The 21498-nt window shown below is 36.6% G+C and overlaps 1 protein-coding gene across 3 annotated transcripts in view; it reads right to left on the minus strand.

Annotated features, from left to right (window-relative positions):
• Positions 1 to 21498, minus strand: part of BNC2 (basonuclin zinc finger protein 2) — a 339631-nt gene that overhangs the window by 218941 nt on the left and 99192 nt on the right. For all 3 annotated transcript variants that reach the window (XM_072359861.1, XM_072359860.1, XM_072359862.1), the window contains exon 2: positions 21341 to 21498. This exon is cut by the window's right edge and continues 43 nt beyond it. In XM_072359861.1, coding sequence (XP_072215962.1) covers positions 21341 to 21498 — 158 coding nt within the window. The remainder of the gene's footprint in view (positions 1 to 21340) is intronic.

The following is a 21498-nucleotide window of genomic DNA, read 5'->3' on the forward strand; positions in this document are numbered from 1 at the left end:
TAGCATGAAATAAAAAGACTAGTATAAAAGAGAGTCGTGCCAGTTCTCAACACTGATTTGCACTACAGAAACTCCATAAGCTCTAGAAATCTGGTTAATCTATGCCAAAGAACCAAAGATAAAAATATGACCATTTTATTAGCCATTTTAAATGAAATGTAATGTTAATTTCATGTACATAATCTTCATTACTGCCATACACGTATTACTAATGTAATTTAGTCAATTAGGGCATAGCTACAAATCTGTCAGGTACCACCATGAGAAATATAAAGTATGAAGTTGCACTGAAAACATTAAAAGTGAATACTAAAATAGCAGCAGTAGGGATAGGCTGAGAGAGGAAAGAAGGGTTTGGAAGAAGCCTTTAAAACAGCTAATTACAACCAGAATAATAATTTTTTAAAAGCACATTTATAAATAGCTTATTTATATCCAGGCATATATATGCACAAGCTCTCTTTAGATTTGCACAGAGATTCATTAATGAACTAGACCAAATATAAGAGACTGAAATTCAGATCTGTAATGTGAAGTTTAATACTGCATTTCCACAGCTTTTCTGACTTGACATATATTCCTTCTATTTTTTCCCATTTTCCCTTTGACTTTGCTGCTATACAGAAGACCTCACCACAACGCGTTATCAAATAAAAGAACAAAGTATAACTTCACTAGAGAATGAAGCTAGTAAATACAGCCATTCATCCTGGTAACCCATTACCTTTTCCCCCTCTACCTCCTGCTTATTTCCTCCCTGGTCCAACCAAAAGCACTATGCACACAAGCACATACATATATATGCATGTGTGTATTGTGAGTTTTATACTCGAGAAATATGTTAATTTACCGGGCTCGGCAAGGCACATTTGGTGAGTGTATTACCTGGTTAGCTAAAATAACAGAAGGGAAAAGCTGGGGTAAGCAGGCTGAAGCCCTGTGTGTGGCCAAGGCAGCGGGAAGCAAGGCAGAGAGAGAGAGAATGAACCCAACAACACAACAGTGGAACAGGCAGCTGGCCTGAGATGCTAATTCAGCGCTTTAACAAATCAATGCCACTTGAAAAGTACAATGCGAGCCCTCACTGGGTAGATGTCAAGGGACTGAGAAAATGCATTCTCAAGTATTTCACATTAAGAGGGAATAATGTGTTAATTTATAACTCTTCACCCTATACACTTGGATTATCCATCTGTGTCAGTGATTTGACTTCTTAAATTTATCAAAAACATGCGCAAAGGGAGGCATCTTCTGCTAAAGCACTGGGAAATAGCAATTCAGAAACAGCCTGCCCTATTTGGTTGTTGGGTGGAGAGTTGTGGGATAGTGGGATTTTTTTTATTTGTTTTTTTTTTTTTTTTTTTCCTTTGGACCCTATGGTCAAAGGAGGGCCTTGCCTTAGCAGTGGCTGATTGCATCAGGTACCATCCGTCAAAAGTGACACCACAGAGGAGTAAAATCTTGAATCAGCAACCTGAGATGCCATCATCAGAATTTAGTTTAAGGAAACTTAGCAAAATCCCTCTGCACACCTTGCAGAAGAGAAGCAGCTACGATTAAAACGCCATTCTAAATGCCAGCTGAGATCTACAGACAGTACTTAACTAAAATCAAAAGAGAAAGCTAGGGAGGGAGAAATAAGTTGGGTTTATTTTGATATGGATTGTATGTACAGGATGTTTTCGCAAAAACCCAAAATAAAACTGCATTAAGACAAGTCAGATTCTTGAAACTGTTTCTTAACATAAAAATTGTTCAATTTAATGACATAAATAACACAATTTTATACACATAGAAAATCTAATTCTAGTCCAGAAAACACAAATCAAAACTTTTTTTTTCCCCCCTTTTGTCTGGAAAACAGGCCAGTTTCAGAATTCAACACTTACAGGTTAACTTTGTGTTCATTTTATGTGCCAAGTCACCACCGTGAGAATGAAGAATGTTGTATGTATGTCTATTGAACACTTCATGGTACGCACAGTACCTTCATCATTATGCAGAGGAGCAAAATCCAAAGGAGCAATAGGGAAAATCCATCCTAACAAGGATTAGACCAGTCATATTTAGCACACAGACAGAGCGCTTGGTGATGATAAGCCTTAAACAACCAGTTACCTATGTATGACTTTGATACTAAAAATAAAAAATAAAATAAAAAGAAATATATTAAAAAAAAAGAAAAATAGGGAAAAAAAATGAATTATAAAAATTCCTGAAAAGCTTAAGTGGCTTTTAAGTCTCATCTTAGGTGAAATTAAAAAGGTGTGGACAACTTTCTAGGTGTTTGCATAATTGTCACTTCTGTTTCATTGTTTTTCTGCTACACAACAGCAGCTACATTGTTGTAGGAAATCTTTTGGTCAATTATACAATTGCAATAGAAACAGACACTCTCTTACTTTCAGAACATTCATATGTAAATAATATGCTGATGAATGGAAATTAGATGCTATAGATGATACGTAAATATTCACATCTAGTAAAAGTAAATGCTACTGCACTTAAACAGACTTCAGTGCTATCGCTTCTGCCACCCTTTCCTTCACTGGGAGAGGCAGGTACAACATCACATTAGGGCAGGCGGCCTTCTGGGGTGTTACTATGTCTGTGAAATTAACCAGGAAAAACACACAAGCTGGAAAATGAATCTGGTTTTGACAGTAAAGTGCTTCACACTGCTTCATAATCTCTTGCTCTCACACATGAATTTCGTCTTTTTTTTTTTTTTTTTTTTTTTTTAATTTAACAAAGATCTCAGAAACATATATATTTTCTTTTACTTAAAGAATGCAAAATCATTTTCTTTCAAAACAGGTCACACCTAAAGGAATATTTCTTGCACTATGCACCTCTTACCCTTCTCTTCACATGAAACCTTATGTAGGACATAACATGCATGCTTCACAGGCTTGTTTGAAACCCTCGAGAATCCTAAGGGGGCCTTTAGCTCTGTTTATTAATTATAACATGGAAAGGTACCACATATGTGCACCAATGGCAGAAAATCTGCATCCTAGCCTCCTGCACAATTTCTATTCCTGTCTGTCCCATTCAGACTTCTCCCTAATATAAGCTTTCTATTCTTATCATTATAGTACATTTAATCCCCCTCTTACTCCCCTCCCCCCTTTCCGGACTCACCTAAGGGGTTAAAAGACTAGAGTACATTTGTGACTTGTCAGTGACATATAATACCCAGGTCCTTCATGCAATCAACTTTTACTTGACATGTATTTGCTCATCACAGGACCCGCATTACTACTGGGAAAATGAAGAAAAACCTAAATTAACACTTGACATTCAATATGGTCAAGTCCTTAATTGGCTGGGCTTCCTGAGAAAGCAATTTTCTATTCCCCAAACTGTTCGTGTGTCATGTGTGGAGTGCAGCTCTTGGCCATCACTGCTGTCCCTCGCTCACTCTAATGAGAGCAGATGAATTAGTGCTACGTGACACGATTTTAGCAGGGCTCCCTCCTTCCCTCCCCCAGTCCCTTTCCTGTGTTAGTGACAGCTGTGTGGTGGGGGGTGGGGACAAGGACACCAAGAAATGCCGGTTCAAATAGTTCTGTGAAGACTGAATATTGTGAAATATGAAATCTTATATGCTTTCTTGATATTCCTGGAATCTCATTTTTTAAAAGTACTGGTGAAGGGAGAAGGAGATGCAGCAGTATAAAGATATAAGAAATTAGCTGAGTTTGGCTGGATATGAATTAACTTATAGCCTCTCTCCCATTCCTGTATTAACCTGTAGCAATCTAATTAAAATGGAAATTTTTTACGCAGAAAAAGTAGTTCAAAAATATTTAGAGAGTGGCTGGCTAGATGAACTTGTAATTTTTTGTGTGTATATTTCACGTGGAGAGAAAAACACAAACTTCCATAGCATGTTTCCTCGTGTGACAAAGATCATGTAATACAAAAGAACGCTTGTGTGACATGTTTTGTGATGACAATCATTACACTCAAGTTTATTTTTAGAATATGGGAAATTTCTTTCATCCAGAATGGTTCTTCTCACCTTACAATATAATTTGAAAGTCTAATAATGGTTTAACTATTTGAAAACCAATGTAAATCCCATAAGGAGCTCAAGTGTTTGCTGACTGATGGGAGAAAACAAATTGTACTACTAAAATAAACATAAAAGCAAATGAAAGTGATGTAAATAAATGAAGTTGCAGCTGAAATCTTTGGATAATGAACTAGGATGGAGAGTCTAAAGAAGCAGGATATTCAAAATAACAAAGTTAAAACACCAAAAAAAACCCCAAAGCAAATACATACTTGAACATTTAATTTAATATTGCAAATGCATTGGTCATTACGAACCAATTTTTAGCTCTACATAATCGTATAGTTTCACTGAACTTTTTGTATGAAAAAGAAAAAGCATCGCATATAACCTGTATTGTGAATGATTTTTAAAGATATCTAGCAATGAACAATCATCTTATGCAAAAACTGTAGGAGTTATATTAACTGTACTGCTGAACTTGCCTCAGGAAGAGTCCTTGTCTCAGATAAAGAACAAGTCGAATCACCATTTGCAAGTCATGACTCCAAACTGGAACCTAGCCTTGTAAAGTTATATTATTTCAATAATATAATAAACAGTGCACACTGTTAGTTACCAGAAAGAAAAAAAAATAAAAAAAAAATAAAAAAGAGAGCATTTTTGCTGTAACATACAACGATAAGCATGCATTACCCTGAAAAGAAAGATCTTTCAGTGTATTTTTTTTTCTTTTAGTTAGGAGAAAGGTATGCAGCTTTTTGGAGCTGTGATTGTAAATATTTCAGTATAGTAACAACAACAGAGTTTAAAGTCTCAATTTTCCTATTTACTTTTAAAACAGCCTTTAGTTATTTAAGTGCTTTCACAGTACTGAGAGGGAACACATTCGACTTCGAAGAGAATTTCTGGAAGACTTTACACGTTCCTATCAGGTGCTGAGAGAAGCCCTCAAAAATAATAAAAGCTCCAAAAGGTAACTATGAACAAAATTAAAATATGTCATCCTCAAAATTACATTTGTACACTTAAAAACATCATACTGAGTGAAACCACCCATCGTACCTGAATCAGCAGAACGCTCCAGAGCACTTCACTGACAAGAAACAACTCCAAATTTGAAGCACTTGTTGGTGAGGAGAAACATGGTTAATATTTTCTTTTAGAAGAAACCCTAGTCTTTATTCTTTTTCATTTTGTCTCCAGTTAACAGGTAGCAAATCATCCTCAAGAAACAAAGAATACAGCAATCTAGGTAACAGTGTTGTTGCGATCTTTGAGATGATGACTAGTCTGTCCAGATCAATATACAATACACGCAGCATAGTTGAGAGGAGGGTTTTCAACTGAATAAAAAGAATATGGACTGAATTCACTAAAATTGTCTATCTTGAGCTTCTGAGAGCCTTGAGAAAGCTTTTTACTTCACCACATAGGATACAAAGTTTATACAGACTATAAGACAATGCTCATCTTAGCCTCACCTTGAGTCTGAGAAAGCTAGAATCAAAGATGCGCTCTACTATAAATTATCTTAATTATCAGCAAGACTAGTTCAGATGCTGACAGAGATCTCTAACATAGCAAAGTTCCTAGGAACCACTGGACTACAGCCTAACAGAATTGAAAGCCATGCATTAATAATGTCTTAACTTTTCTTAAAAATATTAATTCTAGTTGGTGTATGATAGGCAGCACCAGCATCCTGATTCAGCATCCTGAGATTTTAATCGTGTATCTCGTTCTACATTGCTGGATGAGAAGTAGAACTGACAGCAAATAATGGGTCTGAAGAACTACTTGCTGCTAAACTGGAAAGCTCCTTTCCTGACTGCCTACAGTAAAACAGCCCATTAAGAGTTGCTTCTTTGATTAAAAACAAGTAAGTAATTTCAACTACGGTAAAGTGACATGTTTTAACTTGACATTTTGTTAAGGATGAGTACTCTGTGAAGCTCATAAAAGAGTGAAGAGATTCAGTGGAACATTAAGATTTACTATATATACTCAATGCCACTGTCACTCATGTGCAAAACATGTCAACCCGGAAATATCTGACTCAACAGCCCTAAGGTTATTTAAAATAGAAAGTGAGATTTTTACATGTTTCACTTTGATGCCAAGAGAGCAGCTGCATTAAGTTCTCTCAGTGGTTTTCTAAACCCAAATAAAATGCTTGCTCTGTGTTTTAGGAGTTACTGTGCAAATGTGTGCCACCCACCCACTCTGCAACAGCTTACATTTCACCATTCTCAGAAAAGATAAACATTGCAGAGAAGGAAATGATAATATAAAAACAACCTGGCACGTGAAATGAGGAAAAGCATTGTAGACTATCTGGCAAGACAAAGCTCACAAATGTTATTTTGTGAAAATTAATAGCATTTGAAATTATACTCCTGTCCCAGTACTCTCCCCTAACCCCATGCCCAAATTGAAGGTATTTTATCTAATTCCCAGTTAAGAGGTTGCTAAAAGTGGTAAGTCACAGCTGTGTTGACATTGAATTTCTTGAGCACAAAATACCAACGTCATATGGACACTCTTTACAGATGCTTTGTTACAAGCAGCACCAGTCACTTGATTTGAAATACCTAATTCAGCTGTAAAACAAGCTGTTAATCTCCAGTCTCTTCTCCAGTTAAAGTCATCTAGACAGTTCTGGAAACACACCAACACCTTATTATGTTTATTCTAAACTTATCTGCATTTTGATTGCAATTTGACAGTGACCAGTGATTCAACTCAATTGTACCACTGACACCGCTGAGAACAGGCCCCAGTTACCTATCATTTTAACGAGATGCTCTCCCTTTTTGTTCCCACAGAAATATGTAACACAATGATCTTCAGCTTAAAATGCAAACAAATTAACTACCTGTTCTGTTGAAAAATGTTGGTACGATGTTGTTATCTGACTTGCCTGGAGAATTTCAGTTGTGAATAGTCTAATTTTCACCAGATTCCCCATCTAGTCCCAACTCATTAAACAAAGACACCGAAGACTAATTCTGCACATAATTCTGCAGTCATCCAAGTGATGCCTTTTTACAGCAGATGTCAATCTTTGCTTTGTTAAACCCTGTTTCAAAAAACTGTATTGCTGTAGTACTTTTCTTCGGTCTTCTGCTGCATCATCTGCACTGCAGTTTCACTTCTACAGACCACAAGCGTTCATCCTACTCCTGATCTGCCATTTTAATTTGCACTGGAAATACAAGCACTAGATGTATTAACTTGCAAAAGCCAATGACCAAATTTAGTACTTTCATCATTACTTCAATAATTATAGCAACCTCTGAGATTTTATCCTAAGACAGTTACTTTGTGGACCACAGCTGTCTAATGCAATGTTCACGTCTGCCTCATGTTTTGAGTAGTCTCATGACAGTCAGCGACATCCATCATACGTAAAACTTACTGCAAAGCTTCAGCAACACTACGTTTCCAACAGAGCTGACCAGTGGCGATAGTTCTCAGTTAGGAGGTAGGGACCACGTATCTCAAAACTGTATGATAATAAGCCAAATCAAAAACCTATAGCACAATTCAGCTAGCCTTTGGAAATCTTTACTTTGATTTTAAATACCCTTAACACTGTACTTTTCTATGCTCCAGAGGCCAAGAGCATCTACATTTCTAGATGCCACAACCTGCACCTATGATTATATTAGCAGAAAAAATATATCCTGAATTCCAATCTAGACAACATACCAGATAAGAATAATGTGAAAAAAAAAGAAAAGAAAAAAAAAAAAAAAAAAAAAAAAAGAAAAAAGAAAAGAAAGAAAAGAAAAAAAAAGAAAAGACAACTAATGATAATTAAAAAGATAATTAGCATCGTGAAAACAGGGACAGTTTTGCAATTGTTTTGTCAGTCTCAGAGCATAAATGGTTTAACAATGAAGAGTATTCAGAGTTCAAAATGAGGGTATTTATCCTTTGATCAATGAATTATATTTTTAAAAATATAAAGAGAAGCTAGGTACATTAAATACCTGAGAAGATTACAGATAAAATCACAAGAATCCATTTAGAGTAGGTAAAGTAAGATACATATATTTTTAAGGTAAAAATATTATGAACTCAGATATTTTAAGGATGATAGAGGTAGAAACAAGAGAAATACTTCTAGTATTTCTACCATGGTTCTCTGTATGTGTCCAGATTCTGTGTTAGGGTAGTTACACAGATATATTATTCATATACTTGATTCATTAAAAAATTATTTACAGGATGCTCTATTATTTTAATGAGGATTTTATTTTATTTTATTTTATTTTTCACGGAGGCTGAGGTGCATTATGAGCCTAATTCAAAGAGGGATGACAGAAAGGTTTACAGGATGCATAAAAAGCAAGTAGATGAGATTTAGACTGGCACACAGTGTGTGATAAAAATCAAATATGGAACATAATGGGACATATGGAAACATATCTTTTGTGCAAGGAAGGATGAATCACAAGTTCACAGCTGGAATTTATGTGGATTCTTATTTAGAGAAGCATCTGCAGCCACTGTTTAGCTACATTCCCACATCAACAACAAAATGGTGCCACAGAAGAGAACGCGTGCATCAAGCTCCAGCTGGTATCTGCGCCCACCACTCCTTTCTTTCCCCCGAAGCCACATTTACTCAGCTTTCTTTTTACAGTTTGTGGGTGTATAAACATGCATATGCAAGTTAGTGTATAGAATCAAAACCCCACACCTGACCACTTCTGAATTTTAGAAGGGATGGGATGTGGCATGGAAGGGAGAGGCTCAGAAAAAAAAATTAATAAACATTTAAATCAGTCTCATGCCTATGACTTTCCTTCATGCCCTTCATGTATTACCATACTTTGTGTACTTTACATACTAGAAAACTTTTATTTGATCTTGGTATTATTAAAAAGCCTTTAAAACTGTAAATTGATAAATCATAGAAAACGTTATTTCCATAGGTCTATTTTGGGAAAAACAAATTTCAACTTTGCAATTACAAAACTGCATATGCAAGGCATATGCAGAAACATTTTCACACCCAGCTCGTAGCTTCCCAACATTAGTAAAAAGCAGAAAAGGAATAACAAAAAAAAAAATAAAATGTAATATCTAAGGAACTTTCATGCAAAATATGCTTAAATACTAACTGAAGATGTTTAAAGTGGGGTTAGCTTTGGCTTGGGAACTGTGATGTTGTATTACTTTCTAAGAGCACTGGACTTTCTGCTATGATGTAAATCACTTAATTTCATCGCCTTCTGAAAGATTTCATTAATGAAGATAAGGATTAATGAAAAGCACATTTTTGTGCAAAAATAAAATTACATTTCAAAGAAAAAACAAACAAACAAAACCTGCAACTATCTCACCTGAGTCACTGTTGTCATAGAGTTGTTGGTATTTTTTTTTAACAGCTAACATACCACGCACCTTCTCATAAATACATAATTAAAATTTTGAGGAACCTGGATTTTAGAGGCCACATGTCTATACATTTTGCATTATTTGTACTAAAGCTTTAATGTTATAAACCCTTCCTGAAATTTTGCTTCCTTCCCTTTATGTGTACTTTTCCTCTGCTCCATCACAAAACAAGCAAAGTAAGAATTACCTCTTCCTAAGGAGACTGTAGGAAAAGCCCCCAGACCAGTTTTCTGATTCATGCTTTTATTGATTTCATTGAGAACTGGGCTAAGCACTTGAAATTAATTAATTTGCTAGTGTTGTCAAGTACTGTTTTTCAACAGGAATCTTTATAGAAGTGCAATATTTTGAGATACCTTGTTTTTGACTTATATATACGCTGACGTACACATTTACATATACATACATATATATGTATACCTATGGGCTGACTTCCTCTAACAGCACTTGACAATGGAAAAAAGAAATTGAAATTCTCTTAAATCAGTTATCAGGTAAGTCTGACATTCGTCAGGAATCCAACAACCAACACACAATTCCAAGTCAATTAAAATGCTTCCATTGACTTTCTCATTTACACCAACATCTCAGATCTAACATCTCAGTAGGTTTCCAAGGGACACTTCAGGAGAATTTGCAAAATACTGCAATAATATTCTGTTTTAATTTTTTTGCCTTTCACATTCAAAATGATTTATCTTGTACTCTGAAGAGAATGTAAAGATGGAACCAAAGTGGGAAGAAAAGGGAAATTATAAATGGCACATGACAAGCACAATCATCCATATACATTTCTTTACATAAGGCAATGCTTACTATTCAGCTATCAATATTCTAACAAATATTTTTTTAAAAGCAGAAGAACGATGGAAAACGTAGTTAGTAAAATCTATGGCAATGAGATCTCCTGTCACACAGACAGATGCTATACCTTTCTTCCTGTACAGGAACAAAAATATGTTGGAGAGTTGAGAGGCTTGGTTTCTAGCAGAAATGAAGATTAACATTTATTTTTTTAAAACAATCTGAACATTCTTTCTTAATCCCTCTCCCCTTTCTGAATTGATCATTAGTGTTGCATCAGCAATGTACTGGTGGACAGAAGGATCTGTTAAAAAGTGTAACTGACTGTGTAAGGTGGTCTTCTTGCAGTGTGCTCCACTTGCACAAAGTCAATGTTTTGGTATGCTGTCTGTTGCTGTAACCAGTTTTCTCCCTGATATCAACGAAGCTGCGCATACACTTTTTTTAATGCAAATTATGGCTTTGGAGAGGTCATGCCTCAACACTGTTGAATTAATAAGTAGTTAATCTGCGATATAAAGAACAAATTTGCAATCATCAATCACCTTTCAGATTATTATATTGTTTGTAGATCATTATAAAAACCATTGAACATCAGATATTTCTCTGTGGCTTTCTGCATAAAGATGCAAGAGGAGGTTATGAATAAAGCTCTTTTTGGGGAAGCCTGCATAGACAGCACCTCCCTTGCTATCTTTAAGGACACCAGCAATTAAAGAGAGAGCTGTTTTATAAAACTGTTTGTATACAGTTATACCTGAGGGATAAGATAATTTAGGAAATGGATTTTTGTTTAAGGCTTTGAATGTTAAAAAGAAAGAAAGAAGGAAACCGAAAAAATCTCTCTAAATAAATCGCACTATTTAATCTTGAACAAGAAATAGAATCTTTGCAGTCTGTATTACAAATGATAAAGTTCCTAAACAGCTACTAGTTTTTCTTCATTTAGAAACAGTAAAACAGAAGATGTTTTTCCTTTCTGTACCTGATTTCTAGAACCTCGTCTTCTGTGCATTCTAATTTAAAAGAAAAACTAATATTAGATAAAGCAACACATAATTTGACAGCATACCAGTTAAATTCTGACAGGGTCAATAAAATGAGAGCTTGCAGGAGTCCCAGATGAGGAACACTTTCATGAATGCCTCCATTGTGTAAACTCTCCGTATATCCTGCTGCAAATGACAGTCATATGCCACCAGCTGCAGGAGGCATTCCAGCAATGTCAACTGCTGTGGGGCATTAAGGCAGGGTAGATGAGTTGGTACTTCTTTATACTTTTCCCTGGATAGAGCGACGGCCGTCACGCTTAACTCATTAAAGGCTTATTTTTCTAAAGACTATGATGTTTATTTAGAAATGTAAGAAAATATATAATTAAATTCTTGCTAATGGACCTCCTCATTTTAATAGTAGTTTTATTATAAAAAGCCAGCTGGAAGTAATTATTTTTTTCCTCGCATACTCTTCATTAGCTTATACCTCCCTCCTTCCTAAGACATCTATTTCAGACATTCTTATCAAACTGCTCAGAGAACAGCCACTGAAAGTTATGACAGAAACTGTGAAAGCTCCAATATCCACTACTCAGAAATACAGTTGGTAGCAATTCTAAGAAGACTATATGACTGTGAAAGCTATTTTACAGGTTGCCATAAAATTTAAGTTCTAGATGATAACTATCAATAAAAATTACTTGGGATAATTTTAATTAAGAACAAAATCTGAACACAGTGATAGAGGTTTGTAGTTCTAATTTCTTTAAAACAACCCATTGATGACCAAGCTGATTATTTTTGTCTACTAATTCTGTTGGGGAAAAAAAAAAAAGAAGAGAAAGAAGAGAAAGAAGAGAAAGAAGAGAAAGAAGAGAAAGAAAGAAAGAAAGAAAGAAAGAAAGAAAGAAAGAAAGAAAGAAAGAAAGAAAGAAAGAAAGAAAGAAAGAAAGAAAGAAAGAAAGAAAGAAAGAAAGAAAGAAAGAAAGAAAGAAAGAAAGAAAGAAAGAAAGAAAGAAAGAAAGAAAGAAGAGTATTTCATTATATTACAAATTTTATTCCCCCATCTTTCTTGATTTTTATTGTTTTGTCAGATGTTCACAAAGATCATACTGGAAATACTGGAATGCAAATACACTGCAAACTGTTTTTTAAATTATAGCAATGTCTTGGTTAAGAAACTGTGCAACGCAGAGATCAAATTGAGATGCTTTTCAGCACCTTCCATGTGGTAAGCCAAAGCATCACACATTCTTATCATACTCCTGCATACAGGCACACTGAAATGCAAAACACTGAAGTCTTTGCATGTCAGCACCTACATTCAGCCACCCTTGGAAGGGATGCTTCTCTTCTCTACCCCTCATCTCTTTCTATGGTGCCTTATCATCCAGACTGCTTTAATTATTCAATTACTACCAAGAAGAGGATTTTTGTATTTTTATTTTTGGTTTTTTTTTTTTTTTTTTTGTTTTGTTTTTAAAACTAGTTCCTATACATATATAAAGAGCAAGAAAAAAAGAAAGGAATGAAAAATGAGGAAAAGCATAAATAAATAAAGGATATCAATAATGATCTATCATAAAATGACATTTTGCTGTTGTACTTCCGCAGAAGCCGTAACATCTCACAAGACATCCCTCTGAAAGCAGCAATAAAACTGCAGTACAGTACACGGTGTCTCGTACTCTGTGCAGGCAAGTGACAATGAGTACGCTAAAAGGAAATGAATCTGCATTAAAAGACCTGATAATAAATCTTCAGAATTGTTTGGTTTTTGATATTTTCTTTTAAAGGGAAAACAAATAAGATAATAAACTTTGGGAAGACATTTTTTTTTAACGTCAATGAGAATTCTTTTCAAAATGCTACCCTAATGAGGAAAATACCTTCTCTCTGACTGTGGTGCTACCTTTGCTATTGAAAAGTTGGCAGTTCCTAAATGGAACCACGCTAAATGTAAGGACTCCTGTAACTATTTCTCCTCTAATTCAATTTCATGTCATTTTCCTCTTTCTAAATGTCATTTTTGGATTTCTGGCAAAAACAAACAAACAAACAAAACAAAACAAAACAAAACAAAAAAAAAACAAAACACAAAAACCACCACCACCACCAACAAAAAGAAACTGCAGAGGCAAACTACAACCATAATTTTGCTTGGCTTCCACGTTAATCCATGAAATACTGAGCTTCCAGTAATTTATACATAAAATCATGCACAGGCCTACATTGCCTAGAAGCTGAGACAACCAGAGACCTTTAAAGAGAACCCATTTTAATTTCTGTGATAAAACAGAAAGGCAGGTTTAAGAAAGTGCAATGTCAAACTTTTTTTTTTTTCTTTTTTTTTTTTTTTTTCTTTCTTATGATGTTCATCTTCTTGGAGCCTAAATAATAGAAAAGATTAAAACACACAAGAGCAACTTTCCTTACAGCTGTAGAATCTTGTCTTGCAAAATACCTGCACATTTAGTTTCATAAAAGTTACACGCATACAGAAGGCTTAGAGAATTGAGCTCCTAGTTCCAGCTCACTCTGAAGGCTAATATACTACTATATGCAATTCCGTACCTGAACTATATGCTGTCCTTGATGCATGACAGGGCCTCCAATGACATGAATGGAAAATATACACTTGGATCACAGAAAGGATATGAGCCTTTATATTCTGCTTTCCTCTCAGTGGAACACTCCAAATGTTGAATTGTTCATCTCTAAAGAACTACATTGTATGACATTTTCATTCAACCTGTTCAAAGCCAGAAGTATTCCATTGTACAGTCACCAATCTTTAGGAAATACATCACAGAGTTCATGGAGCAAATACATGTATGCAGGGATCCAGGCAGTCTATTTTCTTCCCTGGCATTCTGGCTAAATGAAGTTTAAAAAGAACAACCTCAACGCCAAATGTGTTCATCAGTTGTGTCTCACTGATCCTTTTTCAAAACTATTGAGAAAAATTAGAGCAATCAAAGCTCTTTTCAGCACCAGTCGCAGGACATATCACAGAAAACAGAGGTATTTACTACACCTCTCCAATTCTTCTACCAGTGACATATGCCAGTATCCACAGACTGCAGCACTGATCTCCACTGAGATATTTCTGTTGTCGTCTGTTTCCAGACAAACATCATCTCAAACATCACAGTAAGTTTAACTGCCAGGGACTGTACATTTCAGCTTCAATGACAACACCAGAACAATTTTTCTCACTTTCCATAAAGCTTCCTACAGCACCACTTATTATTCACTTTCTAAGAAAGGCTCGTTGACTTCTGTGTTGTGCACGGGAAGGAATAGCAGGCTCGTAATCGTGTCATTTTCTCTTCTGAACTCCAGTGCTCTGTAAGTGGCAGATGACGCTCTCGTCTTTCCTTTGCACAAGTGCACAGATACGCATCATCGGTAGAGGATGGGGATGCAATGGCTTCCCAAGAGAGTCAGAATGGCATCAATGGTACATTGTTGGCAAGTTCACACTGATCAAAGCAATTCCGAGATGACTCCCCAGCACCCCCCTCCCTCCCCCCCAAAAGAGATGGCCTCTCTAAGACAAAATGTCTATGACAAAACAACTGCCGTACAACTGGCACTGTTTTCTCTGTCAGTGAAGGAAAATCATTGAGAAAACCGTTGTCAAATATTTCAGTAAGGGAAAGGAGGCATTAGGGCATTACTATAATGAGTGGGGTGAGCAGCAACAAAGCAACAGATGATTATCCACAGTGTGATGTACAGTCTCTTGTTTTGGATAGCTGTTAGACGGACTGATGTTTAGCTAAAGTATGCCATTTTGCATCACTTAAAAACTGTAAATAAGCAAACACACCTTCATTTAATAAAGCTGCTTTTTAAGATTATCCCCATCCACAGACTAGCTGGGCAAAAATTTAAACCCTTAACTATAGTTAATCTAGATGCTGAAATTTGCTACTGTTTTCCCTGAATTATAGGAAAAAGCTGCATTAGCAATTCTCTTTCTGAACTGAAAAATTCAGAGTCGGCAACGATGTAACTCTCTTTTTCTATCTCCTGTGTTTCAGCCTTCTCTTTCTGGAGGCAGTATCATTTATCCCCTCCTGGGTATACTAGGAACCCCAAGTTTGCAAATTCTCAACTGCAAAGAACCATTAGTCTACAAGGCAAATTTACAGGCACACATCCCCACACTATTGTTTCAGAAGAATAACTGAGCAAAGAAAGCTAGACACAGCATGTGTTTTGAGCACTTCTAGTAAAAAGTAAAAGCTTTTGTTTCTGATTGTACTTTATGACGGCAGTTCTCTATCAGTGCACAGAGTGTTCCTTTGCAATCAGCGCAGTGTCACAGTGACCTGGCAAACGTGAATGCTTTCACTATCACTACAGTCCCTGCAATCTTGCCTCAGCTGTGACCCATTCACTTTTGCCCCAACTTCACTAAGATGCCTTACTCAGCATCTAATTAGTTAGGGAAGATTTGCCTTGGCTCTTAACCCTGACATAAGAGCAATAGACTCTGCTGCTGTTATATACCAAATCTGTTCTGTCACTACATTAATCAAATCCACATAAAACTACACATGAAAAAGTAACTACTAAAATACAAAGTAAAGAACACAGAAAAACTACACGTTTAAAAACATCAAGCACTGGTGCTTACTGCACAATATATTTGAGCATGTGCTTTAATATAAGCCTCAAAGCTTCACACAGACTTTACAGTTTTGTGCACGCACATCTCAAAGTTAAGCAAAGATCTGACAGCGTTTTTAGCACATCATCAACTAAAAGACACAAAGGCACAAATATGTTCCATCACTGAATGTGTATATGTGCAATAGACAGAAACTGGAAACATTCTGCTGTGTCTTAGTTCTCCTGGAAATAATGAATCCAGTAAGAGAAGGTTTGAGAGGAATTCTTTTCCTTTTAACCACGTACCATACGCACAGCCACGCAGATACTTCTGCATGTTCTTGTGTGTCAAGCTCCATACGCCACATGAAACATCCCGTGCCTTTGTCATGTACAGGAATTTCTAATGCCTCTATTCCGAGGCACATCAGAAGCACCACAAAATTCTTGATGCAAATACTATTCATTTGCTAAGGGGAAATGAACCATTTTACCACTAAACTACGCTTTGACAAAATACCCACCAAAATTAAAGCAGATACCTGAAATAAGCCCATGCAACCTGATAAACCACCTGAATTCGTGCTTGTACATCAACTTATTCACAAACAACAACAAAAAATACTGGGGTCAGCTTATCTTTAAATGATAAGAAATATACATATCGAATGAACAAATCATGTTTGTTGATGATCACTGACAAAGGTGATTGCTAACTACTGTAAATGACAAAACACATTTTATCAGCATTAAACTTCCTCCCCAAATGTTCACAATAAATCAATGTATAGTGCTGTAGCCTGCTGTTCTGTTACGTTTGATCTCTTTTTGCATGTACACCTATATAAAAAGAATAGTTATACGCTACAATAAAGCATTTAATTACACAATAAATGGTAAAATTACATACAATCTTTGTGACCATCAAAAAAGGAAACTTAAAGAAGCTTTCCCCTTCAATCCGTTAGACATTACCCTACACTCCTATCTTTAAATACAGGTTGAATAAACAGCTTATGTGCTTATGTCTACATCAACGTTAGGAACTATCAGATTGTAGAATACAAGCACAGCTCAAAATAGGCAGTGCACACTGCATGCAATGTAATATTTCCAGCAGTATTAATACATACTACACAAACTATAAGTATTATTTCGTTTTCATTGGAATAAGCATGCATTTATGCAAGGAAAAGAAGTTGAATTTACTGTGCCATATCTCTCATGAACAGACGCGTCTATATTAATATACATCATTGATTTAATTTTTGGTTTTCTTGGTTTCCCCCTCACCTATCTAGAAGTGATTTCTCTGGTGATAACTAACACATCATGCTAATGAGAGAATCTAATGTACAATAGAGAAATGTCACTACTAATAATATTTGCATGAAGTTAAATAAAGCAACTGTAAGAGAATGTCAGACAGTTGTTCTTTAATAAGATACAGTTACACAATGAAATTATGTTGTTAATTTTGTTACATCATTGAGTGAATCCTAAATTACTATATAATGACGCACAGATCCATTTATAATTCTGATATACTGCTTTTTCACTCTCACACTGAGAAAAAAAGAAAAAAAAGGCTTCTTTCTGTTTGAAATGGATGAAGCACACTTCTTTCTCAACAAAAAAAGGTACACGGCTCTGGCATTTTGTGTCACTGTGGGTTTCTCCTATGGTTGCATTTCTGAAATCACTTTAAGAGTGTTTTAGAACATTACAGCCCTTAAGGTAACTGGGAGAAGAAAGACGGCGTTGCTTATTCTGACAAATGCACAAAACATTTATGAAAGCAGAAAATTATAAAAGCCTGTCTTTTTTAATCAATCACATCCAGGCCTTCTTTTCTGTCGTTAACAGCTCCTTGCCAGAACCAGTATGGGCAGTGGGTGCCCTGGACTTAACTAGATGAGCATGGAAGAGAATCCGAGGGTTTCTGCTCATTCTCGACCTGTCACTGATCAAAGTGACCCAAAGAAGCACTCCTTTTTAAAAGTTAAGATTTATGCCCTCTGAGGTTATCAGACATTCTTCTGTATACAGAATGGGATGACCTCTTCCAAGCGCACCACACTCTTTTATATTGAAAAAAGGTGCATAGGCAAAACAATGCAGTCAAGTGGTCACGTCATAAACTTCTGACAGGTAATTTAGGAGACTATTGCTCTTCTCCTATCACTCCACCAAAAGGTAAATTTGCTCTGGAATGTGGAGATGCCATTTTCCTGCGCTCCTGTTCTCTCAAGAATCTAAAAATAAATACTGTCATACTTGCTATTAATGTCTCAGCCCTATACAATGAATCCTAAAATTTCTAGCAAATATACATTCCCCTGCAACGATGAAGTAGATTCCTTTCATTCTGAGAAGAGATATTCACTCCTAGAGTATGCAGAGAGCTGTGCAGTGTGAGTTAAGGGATAGGAATGGGGAGTGATTACAAGGTTTTGTTTTGTTCTGAATCTTTCTTCTTGCCATGTTCCAATCTTTGTACTAAAAAACCTGCCTGATATTAAATTACAACTACAGGGAAAACTGATGGGACTAAGGGTTTGTTTGCTTCTAAGAAAACGTGTAGAAAGCCAGCATTATACTTCAAACTTTGAAGAAGAAATGTCCGTAGTATTACTATGTATAACTGGAAAAGTTTCATTAAGCAGTTCTTTCAAACCATGCCAAACTTTGCCTGCAAGTTACGTACATTTAATAACATCATGCTATTTGTTATCATGAAAACAACTGTTCTTAAAGAATAGGAAAAAAATTAAAAATACTTACATTTCCAGGAGATGGATCAAATATAATTATCAAACAAATAGAGGAAAATAGGTAACGGAAATCAATAGTCAAAATTTCAGTGATTTAGAAAGAACGACTGGCACTTAGAAACAAATTTGCAGCTACACTTGCACACAGTGTGTGCTTATAGCCTGCACGAGACAGTATGTTGCAACAGCCTTAACAAACTAGAAATATAAGACAAAATATTATCCGAAAAGAGGAGAGAAGAAACGCATGTAGCAAAAGAACTTACCCTCCTCTTTAGAGCATGATGAAAGCATATTTGGACTGAGTATGTTTAGCACATGATAAACAAACAAAATATGACAAGGAGATTAACGCAGCACCCAAACGCGTTAAGCATGGTCTTTTAAGAAATAAACCTGCTCAAAATCACCACCTTTGCAGTGCTACCGTGAGTACTACAACAGAAGGAAACACACTGATACAGCACCTACCACACATTTAGTCATTTAGCACGTTACTTTCTCCCCTCTCCTACAGAACGCAGCATGACCACGCATGTTCAGCATTGTACGAAATTCAGAAAACATGCAAAGATTAGCACATTTTAAACAGTATTTTTTAAGAAGAGAACAAAGCCTGAACAGCCTGTCTTACGTGCACGAATGTTTGGTTTGACCTAACGAGCTGGCTGTCCTAAATTATCTGACCTCCCACCACCACACACACACATACATAGTGATGCTCTTTATTTAGTTTTGTTTCCTTTCTTTGTCAGTGTCTAACATTTCCTAGCATTCCAGTGACAACAGAGGCTAAATCTGTTGAAAAAGGTCTAATACTAAACTGGCAGTCTAATGCTATCTATGCGGTTCAATCGTCATTTATCAATTGATCGTTATCTGGATCTAGTTGCGTTAACTCTTTTGTGGCTGACATTGGAAAGAACCTTTTCTCCACCCCAAAAATTTAATCTCACTTCTTAATAAAAGAATACGGCAAGCAATTTGAATAACTGCTTTCCACTCTGTTGCTCAACACCCACACAACCAGATATGCTGTGTATCACAGACGCACACAGCTGACAAGCCCTGCGAGCGCTGCAGTAGCAGTTCGCACTTCTTAGTGCCAAGCAGCTTTTTTCTGAAATGTGCATCTCTACCAGGAATGAACTTTTTTCTTTACTTTCAAGAATGAGAAAGAGAACGGCGTTGCTTATTTGCCTTATGCTGATGACATTCTATACCGGCATACTGTATCAGCAGTAATCAGGGTCCCTCTACAGGATATATCAAAATATTTCCTATTCAAATGCCTTTATCCTATCCTGAGCTATATAGCTTAAACTGTGCTCCACAGACAACTGCTATTGGTTATTAACTATCTGCTAGGAGTCTTTCTTGGCTTTAAAGTTTTCTGATATACACATATATATATATTTTAATTCAATTACTGTTTTACGGCCAGTACTCAGGCATGCTTTGTCACTGCAAACTACAAAAGCCCAATTACTTTCTCTCTCCTCACACGCTGGAACGCCTCTCAGGTAAATGAGTACATTCATCTGATGTCCAACATTAAATAAAAGTCTAATTTAAGCACACAAATCATTTACCAACTCCTCTTTCGGCTAAAACAATATTTCATTTATTATCAGTCAGTGTCAGACCATAATTGGAAACTACTTTTCAGAATGGAGAAGCGTCCCCTGGTAAGAAGTCACCCTGTTAAACCCTCCAGGTTGAACTTCCCTCCTGTGCCTGAGCCCCGGCCAAACGGAAAGTTTCTCCCTCGCCGTTTTTTGTGTTGTTTTTCTTTTTCCTTTTCTTTCTTTCTTTCTTTCTTTCTTTCTTTTTTTTTTTTTTTTTTTTTTTTTTCCGCTTTTTTTTTTTTTTTTTTTTTTTTTTCCCTTCCTCACTTCACCCAGAAGAGCCGAGCCAAGCAATTGTGCAAGATTAGCTGTAATACACAGGGCGCGTATCACCAAGTGCATGGTACAGAGACACTGGCTCCTGTGATTAATTATCAGTTATTACTGGCCTTGCAGTAACATTTTAGCTTTCCCGTCAGAACCAGCATACCAAGCTGCCTTAAACGCGGCCCCCGGTGAAGGAGCAGCTCTGGGGAAGACGCCAAGGCGCAGCTCCGCAGGAAGGGGGAGAGCCGGAGAGGGAGCGGGCAAGAGGGAGCGGAGCGGGACTCGAGCCGGAGCTGTCTCCTCCGGCGGCTGCGGCCGCGCCGCGCTCCGCTCCGGAGCTCCGAGCAGCGCTTCGCCACGTGAAGTCAATTACGCTGTTCGGAGGGGCCCCCCAAATTCCCTGTCAGCTCGGTTTAGGGGGCTTACGTACTCGGGAAGAAAGGAAGGAGTTTTGGTGGGATAGCAGTTACTTTTATTTGTGGGACGGAGGGAGCGTGAGGGGGATAACACAGACTGAAGCAAAACAAGAGCAAACAAAGAAAACAGTCTTGCAGGGAGCAAAGCCCTGTTTGGGAACTTTAAAACAAACGCTTCGCTTTTACTTAAAGCTTTAATATTTTTTTCCTCTTTTAAAAAGGAGCCCTTAGGGAAGCAGTGAAGTAACCATGCACATTCCAATGACATAGTTATGACAGTTCAGAGGCTAACTATGTAGTGATGAATGAAACAAAAATGAAACGTGGAAAGAAAAAGAAAAAAGAAAGAAGAAGCACAAAAAACAAATGCCATGTTTTAAAATAAATGAAAGTCACATACCTGTTGGGACATTCTGAACAGGAGGTTAGTGTCAGTGTTCTGCCATGTCCCCATGAAACCAGAGTCGGTCGCTGCCGTTCTTGTTCCGAACTGCATGGAGTTGTCAGTGCAGGAGTCTCTTAAAGTCAAGTCTCTTGCCCTCTTTCGCTCTCTGTGTC

This window comes from Excalfactoria chinensis, chromosome Z, assembly GCF_039878825.1.
Source record: "Excalfactoria chinensis isolate bCotChi1 chromosome Z, bCotChi1.hap2, whole genome shotgun sequence".
In the NCBI taxonomy this organism is placed as follows: Eukaryota; Metazoa; Chordata; class Aves; order Galliformes; family Phasianidae; genus Excalfactoria; species Excalfactoria chinensis.